This window comes from Otolemur garnettii, unplaced genomic scaffold, assembly GCF_000181295.1.
Source record: "Otolemur garnettii isolate 467f Iridium unplaced genomic scaffold, OtoGar3 scaffold00082, whole genome shotgun sequence".
Taxonomy (NCBI): domain Eukaryota; kingdom Metazoa; phylum Chordata; class Mammalia; order Primates; family Galagidae; genus Otolemur; species Otolemur garnettii.
Genome location: NW_003852477.1, coordinates 4,484,185 through 4,494,003, shown reverse-complemented (window position 1 = coordinate 4,494,003; position 9,819 = coordinate 4,484,185). Strand labels below are relative to the sequence as shown.

Here is a 9,819-nt window from a genome sequence, read left to right as displayed (position 1 = left end):
AGGCCCTCATCTGGAAGGAGCTGGTGTATTTAGAAGCCCGTACCAAGGGACGGAACTGGATTGTGCAGGTCCTTGAGGAACATGGGCACTCGAAGAACCTAACTGAGGCAGCAAGAAGGCCCCACCTTATATCCACAGGGAAGTGACACCATCTGATTTACAAAAGGGGTGTGTCCTCTGGGCCTCACCTTGTGTGTAAACTCCAGAGCACCCTCTAACTGCCAGCTGCTGGGGGGGGCCTGACTCGGAACCTTCCTCCAAAGCTGTGGGAAACCCACAGGGCTGCAAACACAAGGAGCCTCAACTAAAGGCAATGGGGGATTTGGCTGTAAGGGCCCCAGGGCCTCCTCTCTTGGTGGGCTAACTCTGAAATTGTGTTTTATAGTGTGTTCCAGATGCCCCTGTGGATTCAGCCCAGTCACCCACAGCAGTGACCAGTCTCATAACACATTGGCGCCTTCCCTCCTGGCTCATTTCCCCAGACCCTGGCTAGTGTTTCCTGGGATCACCTCCCAGATAAACTATCCAGGCTGAAATCCTGGCTTCAGGCTCTGCCGCTGGGAAACCCAAACCAAGACAATCACTCAGACTCAGAATTCTATAAAGAGACTAGATTGGAGGGACATAAGTAGAGGCAGGGAGACAAGTTAGAAGGCTGTTGTGTTGGTCCAGGTAAGAAACACACTACCATGCTGGGACCAGGAGGGTGGCAGCCGAGGCATCCTGAGGTCCCAGCTTTCAGGGATGTGAAGGCTCCTTCTTGCACAAAAGTTGCAGATACCTTCCAGGAGCTAATGTTACTAACACAAGTCTGCCTGGATGCCCTGCAATTACCCAGTCCAGCCAATCACACAACCTCTAAGAGAAAAAAATCCCCTGGAAAAGAGAAAAAAATAAAAATGTGTCAAATCTCTAAGCACTTCCTCTAGGCAGGAGGCCCCCTGGTCCAGCCATAGCACCCGCAAGTTGGACGCAGTTTACAGCAGATTGCTGGACACAACTGCCCTCTGACATAGCTGGATTGTGCAGCCACTATCTTCACTGTACAAGAGGAGGATTTTGTACCTTTTATCACAGTGAGTACAACTGGTTGCAGGTGGCCCTTGATATTAAGCAAGGCAGAGAGCCCCATCCTCCGCCAAACACACACACCTGCCCTGCATGCACACACACACACATTTTGTCCATTAGAGTAAAACCAACTTCTTGCTGACCTATTCAGCAGCAGTGGGCTCCCTCTTGGTCTTATTTCTTCCCATGACACAGCCTGGGGTGAGGTGGGAGGGTAGTCACTATCAGTACTTATCTTCTTAGAAGACTAGTTTATTATTGAGAACACAATCCTGGTCATAGTGACCAGTTGACATTTATCTTTGATTTTTCACTCATTATGAGCAGCAGATACTGTCAGCGTCCCACCCGTATCCCCACAATGGCTATCTGCAACCCTCTGCCACCGCCCGTCCTGGCTACAGAGCATGCTGTGAGTGCAGGGAGTTGTGCCCTCAGGAGTGGTCTCGGCCAGTTGCACCTGGGAGTTAGGAGGTGACTATCCAACTTCCTTGCCCTTTGGGTGGGACAACCCTGACAACCCTCGTGCCTCTCCCCCTTCTACTCTGGCTACACTGTAGTACAGACCGTACTTCCCTTCCTTGCCACTGGGCTTGGCCTTTGACTTCTTGGCCGATGGGACGTTAGCAGACGCGGCTGGCAGAGGACTTAGTGTGCTCTGCAGTTTGGGCGACCTCTTGGACTTCCTCAGTTCCCCATGTGAAGAATTTGCCCCAAGTAGTTCTGCCCCTTCCACCTGGACCCCAGAAGGAGAAACAGAGCAGCCTTGAGCCCAGCCCTCACCCATAGGTGTTGGAGCAAGAGGTCAAGAGATGGTGTTTTCAGCCATTCGTTGGGTTTTCAGGTTTGTTATAGCATGTTACTTCGGCAATCACCAATATAGTGTTATGTGGGACTTGTGAAGCACCAGTATGATTTATGGGGTATAAGAGATGTATGTGCAGTGCTGTGTGGTTTGTGTCTGGGTAAATGGTATGCTGTGATGCCACACACACACAGGAAAACAAGGGTTCACACAGGACAAAACCAAGGCAAGGTGTTGAGGCCTGAGGAGGAGAGGTCACACCTACCCTTGTCCCTGGCCCCTTGTCAGAAGGTACCTCGGGTTCTTGCACAGGGAAACCCACACTCTACAGCCCTGCCTCTCTCTGACTTACCAGTGGTTTCTAGGAAGGCAGCATCAGCCAGACAGGCGTATTTGACTTGACTGGTGTTCAGAAAACCAGGAAAGAGGTGGCATGAGCCCAGCTGAGTCGTGTCTGAGCACACAACCAACCTGTGTGTGCCTTGGCTGTAGAAACTTCTGTCCCCACAGAGGGGCCTGGCAGCAGAGGGAGAGTCCCACACTGCAAGCCCAGAGAATGAACAGAGAGGCTCTGTGTGAAGCAGAAAGCAGCTGCAAGCTCACCAGCTGGACTGGGGCTTTGCAAGGGGCTGCGCTTCAGATCTCAGGGTCCCGAGCATCCCTGCAAGCACCCCCTTTTCCTGCCCTCAGTCACTGCTGGCTGAATAGAGACTGATTCAGAGTGTGAGCTCTGAAGTTAGATCATCCAGGCTGCCTCTAGGACCACCAGCTGTGACCTTGGGCAAGTGCCTCAACCTCTCTGGGCCTCAATTTCTCAACTTTAAACTAGGGATAAATGTAGGGACTCACATTTTGCCATGAGTCCTGGATGAGTACATTCATGTAAAATATTGAGGACAATGCTTGCTTATTACCAAGTATGTGCCATCCACCGGCACCGTGCTAGGAACATTACACAAATGATCTCACTTGCAGAAACCATGCAAGGTCAGTGTCAGCATCTGATGTAGGCTGGGCCTCCCGAGACAGATCTTGAGACAAAGACTTGAGACAGCAGTTCATTTTCAAGCTAACTCTAAGAAACATATAGTGAGGTGGGGAAGCCCAGCTATGACCACTGTGGATGACTGGGCTTCAGTCCCATCAGAGACCTCTGGGAGACATGGAGGTTGTACATACAGGGCACTTTCACACTGACTCCCACCAGTCACGGCTAAGGGCTGCTCCCCGTGCAGTAGGACCACCCTTCCCTATTTGTCCACAACTGTCCCAATTTCAGCACTGAAAGCTCTATCAAGATCTGGGAAACCCTCCTTTCCAACCTGGATGTTGGTCACCCTACCTGGAAGGAGTTACTTCTCCTTTATTTCCAGCATGTCACACTCAGGGCAGAGCAGGCTTCAAGGCCATGAGCAAGCCTGCAGGTGCAGGTGCCAACCATTAGGAACTACCATGCCCTAAAAGGGTCAAGCCCTAAGGGATGAGGCTGGGACACTCAGTCCCATTATAGAGGTGAGAAAAGTGAAGCTGACAGAGACCAAGTAACCTGCTCAGCAGCGGAGATGGGAAGTGGCCTAGGGGCGGGGTCCAAACCCAGGTCTGTTGGATGCCTTGACAATACGGCTCCACTGCTCCTTCCATGAGGCAGCTGTGGGGACACAGAGTGGAGGAGCTGGGAGCACTGCAGCTGGTCAGCTAGTCTCACGACTGGAAACAAGCTCATCTGTGGGCAGCCAGGTGACATTCAAGGCAGGGGGAGAGCTGGTGGGCCTTGAACAATAAGGAGGTAGGGCCTGTGGCCAACGGCTGAGCACAGCAGCCTTTAAGGGGGTCGCGACTATGACTGAGGACTGCCTCCTGGGGATGAAGGACCACTGTTACTAAACCATCCGATTTTCCAAAGCTGGACTTCCGTGGGAAATCTCCAGAGTGAAAATTCTCTAAGAATTTTCTTTTTTTGACAGAGGCTCAGTATGTTTTTGGTTTTGACAAACCAGGGCATAGGCTATGGCAAGGTAAGGAAGCTGGGAAAGGCTTAAGTGTCAGAGGGGGGTGGAGGTGGACAAGAATTGGACGGTGAATGGCTGCAGTTCTTCAGCCAATTGGCCATGAGCAGGAAGGACTGTCCTGGGCCTTCAGTGGCCTGTGGGAGTGGGAGACTTTCCTAAGCCCTGCTTGTAGACAAGAGCCCAACCCTAACCCTCCCCTGACCCTGCCCTTTCTTCAGGCTTTGGAACTGGAACATTTGGGCTTGGCCATGGTGCCTGCTGACTGTTTCTCGGTGCCTGTCACTGCTGGTGGCCCTAGTCCTCACCTCCACAGAGAACCAACAACGCCTTCAGGAAGTCTCCAGAGGTATCGCCCTCAATGGCTTGATGAAGAGACATGTCATAGTGCTCAATGAATTCCCGCCGGATATTGAGCAGGTCAGTCTCACTCCGGGAGATCATGATCCTGGTGAGCGTCTTCTCAGCTGTGCCAGCACCCTTCATGGACTTGTAAGGTTTATCAGCAAAGAAGAGGGGCTTATTCTTGACACTTTGAACAATGGCCACAAATGCATTCTTGATGTCCCTGGACATCTCCTTTTTGATGGTGTGTTCTATATCTATATCTATATCATAATTGGTCATCTTGATGAACTCCTGGAAAACTCTCTGGAGGTGAAGGTAGCTGCGGGTGCACAGAACCGTCATGAAACGCGTCTCTAAGGAAGTTTTGTCTCTACTAGGCATGTCGGCTATCTCCAAGATCTCAGCAGGCACCTGGGCATCTTCCCGGGCCTGGTCCCGGTTTTCTCCTCCCTCTTCACAGTTCCCCGTGACTAGAGAAATGAGGATTCGCCTGAAGTGGACAGATGTGTCTGAGCTCAAGGTATCCTCCAGGGACTTGTGATAGTCCTCTTTATAGGCTTCATTGATGGCCTGGATTTTGACATTGGTCCGAGTGGCCAGGATTTGGATAAGAGCCTTTTCATCTGTGCCAGCTCCCTCCATGTCCTTCTTCCACTGCTTGGCATCATAGTGGGCTGGTGACATCATGAGCCCCAGAATCAGCCTCGCCAGATCTCCAGAGAGCTCAGACTTCAGGTCAGCCATTAAGTCCCGGTCAAAGTGAGACTTGAAGGTCTACCGGATCTGCTGCCACTGGGCATTGCTGCAGTGTGTGATGATATCAATGATGGTAACTTCATCAGTTCCAAGTCCCTTCATGGCTTTCTGCAGCACTTTGGCATCTGCATCAGGGTTGAAGTCATTGGCTGGGCGCACAGTTCCCTTCAGCTTTACTCACAACACTGCACTAAGTTCCCACATCTGATAGGCCACCTGAGCTGCCTCCAGGAAGAACTGGCCAGCAGCATCATCATTTCCACCACACAACTTCAGCAGAGCCTTCTTGTACTCACCAGAGGTATCATTCTTGATCCTGCTGTAGAGAGACTTCTCATACTTGGTCCAGAAGACCTCATGGATGTCAAGCATGTCCAGCTTGCTCTGGAAGACCATGATGCAGATCAGGGTGTTGTCCCGAGTCCCCAGGACCTTCATGGCCTTGAAGAGCCTTTCAGTAAAATACTCTGAAGTGCTCTGGATACATTTCACCACAGCCAGCATTAGCTTCTCAAAGTCCCTGGACAGCTCGTCTCGGATGCTGGCTTTAATCGGTTTTCCTGTCATCTTCAGGTACTCATCAAACACCAACCGAAGATGCTATTTGCTGCGATTTCCCAAGATGTAAATGAACTGGGCTTCATCTGTCCCCCATTTCAGTTCCCCTGCCTCATACAGGTCTTGGACATCCTGTTGTACCTGGTCCTTACTCACTACATCGTCCTCCTCCCTGGTTCCCTGGAGCAGGACCACAAGCATCTTCTAGAAGTGGCCAGAGGTGTCTCCAATGACATCAGACTCCAGGTCCTGCTCATACACATCTTTGTATGCTGCTACCAGCTGGTGAATCTGCTCATTGGTCCGGGAAGCCAAGATCTCAATGAGGCATTTCTCATCTGTACCAATGCCTGAGATGGCATCTTTAATCTCCTTGGCATCAAAATAGGCAAGTGGTTACATTAGGCCCACAATCAGCCATTCAAACTTCCCCATCAGCTCATACTTCAAGTCAGTAATGAGGTCCTTACCATAGAGGGACTTGTAGCTCTGGCAGATCTCCTGCCTCTGATTGTTGCTCCGGGAGGTGATTGGCTCCAGTATGGCCTCCTTGTCACTGCCTAAGCCCTTCATGATGGTGTACAGAGCCTCAGCATCCTGCCTGAGGTCGAAGTTTGGGAAGTCATGAATGAAATCCTGGTACTTGGCACCCTGTGCTGGTTTGGCCATGGTCTCAGGTTCTGCAGCTGAATCCATGCGTGGCAGAGGCCTCTAGTCGAGGACAGACATGGGGACGTGGAGCTCGCTGGGTCGGAGCCCATTAGTTGAGCAGCAGCCACAGCACAGGGGCCAGAATTTTCTAAAATACATTGGGAACCAACACGTGTGGCCTCAGCACAGCATATCAGATCCTGGCTGCCCTAAATCTTGTCCCATGGCCTGTTCACTCACCTCCGTGGGGAAGCTGAGGGCTAACGTCTCTTCAGTAAGGGCTGCTGCAGAATTCAGGGCTGGCTCTGTGGGCATTTAGCGCACTTCTCCACCCTTACTGGTCTTCCTTTATATTTTGCCCTTGTTTCTGTCTGGCCTTGTTTCCACACAGGTGTACCCACACTGACATCCAGCTCACAGGTGCCCTGACAGCCCAGCCCTTTTGTAGGATCCCACATTGCCCCTCGGCCAGCAACTCCAGGGTTAACTCCTGGCTCCACAGCAGCCTCAGCCAGCAGAGTTCCTTGTCATTCTTTAGTGCCCCAGTATCCTTTTTTTCTCTCCCACATTCTACTCATTTTCTCTCTCCCACTTTCTTTCTTAAATTATGCAATCATTTTGAATCCTTTTTGATTCAAAGACATAAAGTTATCAACAGTGGGGTGCTAGTAAATGTCTAATAATCAGCTCTCTGGGAGTAGAGGAGAGCCCTGATTTATAGCGTGTGCTAACATGCATGGTATAAACACTCACACCCAGACCAATTTTAAGCTAGCAAGATTCCATGAATGTGGGATTGGGGAGAGGTGTGCACAGCACACCTTCATATGTGTATAGTATTCACTGTATAGATGCGATGGATAGAAGTAACTGCAAGAGCACAGACAATAGTAAAATGGGCCGTGCATAGTAGCTCATGCCTATAATCCTAGCATTTGGGGAGGCCAAAGCAGAGGATCACTTGAGGTCTGGAGACCAGGCTGACCAAGAGAAAGATCCCTCTCCACAAAAAAATAGAAAAACTGAAGCTCAGATGGGTGGATTGCTTGAGCTCAGGAATTTGAGGCCAGCCTGAGCAAAAGTGAGATCCCATCTCTACTAAAAATAGAACAGCTAGCTGGCCATTGTGGCAGGCACCTGTAGTCCCAGCTACTTGGGAGGCTGAGGTAGGAGGATCACCTGTGCCCAAGAATTTGTGGTTGCTGTGAACTATGATGATGCCATGGCACTCTACCCAGGGTGACAGAATGAGACTCTGTCTCAAAAAAAAGAAAGAAAGAAAGAAAGAGAAAAACTAGCCAGGCATGGTGGTGTGCACCTGTAGTCCCACCTACTCAGGAGGCTGAGGTGGTAAAATAGGTTGAGGCCAGGAGTTTGAAGCTGCTGAGAGCTATGATTGTACCACTGCACTCCAGCAGAGGCAAGGGAATGAGATCCTGTCTCAATCAATCAATCAAAAAGCAAAAAAAGTAGTAAAATATTTAGAAGTGATGGGTTCTGAGTATTTATTACCTCTGTTTCTAATATAATTCATTAGTTAGTTTAATATAATTTAACTAATATAATTTAACTATTAAAATGCCTGTGTCTCACAACCAGGTCACAAAATTACTGAAAATTGTCACAGTCAACTCTTATGAGCTGTAATGGGCCAGCTGTAGCATACCCTTGGATGGTAAATAAAGGCAGAAAATTACAAAAACAGGTACTTGGTGGTCAAAAGACCTGGACTGGGAGGAGAGTCACCGTCCAACTTCAGATGGCAATTCAGGCCTCCCCACTCCCCTGCCAAACTTACCTACCTGTAGCAGGAAGTCAAAGAGTGCCAGGCGTGCCCACTCTGTGTGCGGGATGCCCAGGCATGGAGCCTGGCTGGGCTGGTGGCAGCCATGTGCCAGGAGGGCCTGGTACTGCAGCCAGCCCAGGGCCAGAGAGTTCTGGTCCTCATCTGGGTCACTCAGGTGCTGCACATCAGGTGCCCACCAGATGACAGGTCTCGCACCTCCATCTGTGTAGCGGTAGGGCAGCAGGTTGCTGTGGAAGCGCCGGGCCACAGCAGGCAGGCTCCTGTGCAGCCCCAGTACTCGGTCCACGTGAAAGGACAGGACCTCAAACAGATCCCCAGGCCTCTTGATCAGGCCACAGAGGCCCTGGGAGCAGAGTTGGCTGAGTCTGGGAGGAGACAGGCCTTCACGGGCACCCTCAGTGGAGAAGCCAACCTGTAGCACCTGCCCATGAGCGGGGATCCTGGCTTTGCCCACCACCACCCCCTGCGATAATAGCTGGAGGGTCTGCACGTCAAGTTCTGTGAGCCATGGGGGAACCTGCCTGCCAGTCCTCAAGCTGGTCAATAGCTCAGGGGTCTCAGTGTTACACCATACAGACCCTTGCAGCTCCCCCACAGAGCCAGGCCACTGATGAGTCCTTGAGGCCAGGATGGGGTCCTCTGCTTGTGGTGTGCCAGTCAAGCCTCTGTCCTCACTTTCTGGCAGATCCCTGCCTTCTACAAGATGGGGCCTGAGGGTCAGTGCAGCAGTAGTTGTCCAAGCCCCTAAGGCCACCATGTCTCCCCCTGCAAATAGGCCGGCCAGGGCGTCCACCACACTCTCTGTCTTTTGCATGGCACTGCTGTGCTGGGAGTGGCCCAGGACTTTGGCTCCCGCATTGCTGACCTCATCCTCCCTCTGGAGCACAAGATGCTGGCTACTGAGTCTTGGATCATCTGCCAAAGTAATGTCCCTTCTGACCCTCCCTGGAGGCCTGCTGTCCCCTCCTGGGGACTCCCTGCTTCTGTCCATGTGTGCTCTGTGGCCTGGCTCCTCAGCACAGACCAAGATGGAATTCCTGGGCGAAGCCCGGCCTCTCCAGAATCCCAGGTTTCTTGCCCGCTGCCTCCGGCTGGAGCTCAAAACTTGCCTGACATGGGGGACAGGGGCACCAGTCACCCCTTGGGGCTCCAGGGGACCAGGGGCTGGACCACCAGCTGGATACTGTGGGGTTAATCGGGTGACAGCCACAGCAGACAGAGTCATCAGGAGGCAGAATGCTATCACTGGCCGCTTCTTGCCACGAAGCCTTCTCCACGGCCACGATGCCTGGGGGATGGGGTAGAAAAGAAAGCTTGAGACCTGGGAAAGACACAGCTCCAACCCGCAAAACAATGGGGATGGTGAATAAAGGAGCCCCCTGGGGGTGAGAGCTCTGTCCGCTGAATCAGGCCTCAGAGCTTAGCTGGCTCCACGTCCTGTGGTGGGCTTCACTGATGCCTGCAGACGGAATTGGGCTTTTTTCCATTCTCCCTTTGCATAAACTCTCATTACAACACTGTCACCACACACTATGAGGGTCTTTCCACATCTGTCCCTCCCCACCACATGTCAGCCCCTCTTTTTCCTGATTCCACAGCCCACCCTTGCAGACTCTAGTTGTCCCGTACAAATATGCCCTTCTCCTTTTCCAGGGCACATGGCTGCCCCATTAAGGATGGCTTTGCCCAGCCTCCCTTGCAGCTGACTATGGCCACGTGGCAAGTCTCCGATTAGCACAAGAGTCTACCACTTTTGCCTGCCTCACATGGTTAAGGAGATGTTGGCTGCCCTGGCCTCTCCCCCTTTCCCTGCAGGT

General features: G+C 51.8%; 1 protein-coding gene and 1 pseudogene across 1 annotated transcript in view; both read right to left on the bottom strand.

The window, feature by feature from the left end:
- The window catches only part of FAM198A (family with sequence similarity 198 member A), a 104,930-nt gene that overhangs the window by 17,747 nt on the left and 77,364 nt on the right, over positions 1 to 9,819 (bottom strand). Inside the window, exon 3 of the mRNA XM_012807991.2 lies at positions 7,998 to 9,290. Coding sequence (XP_012663445.2) covers positions 7,998 to 9,290 — 1,293 coding nt within the window. The remainder of the gene's footprint in view (positions 1 to 7,997; positions 9,291 to 9,819) is intronic.
- LOC100944854 lies at positions 4,180 to 6,240 on the bottom strand (annotated as a pseudogene).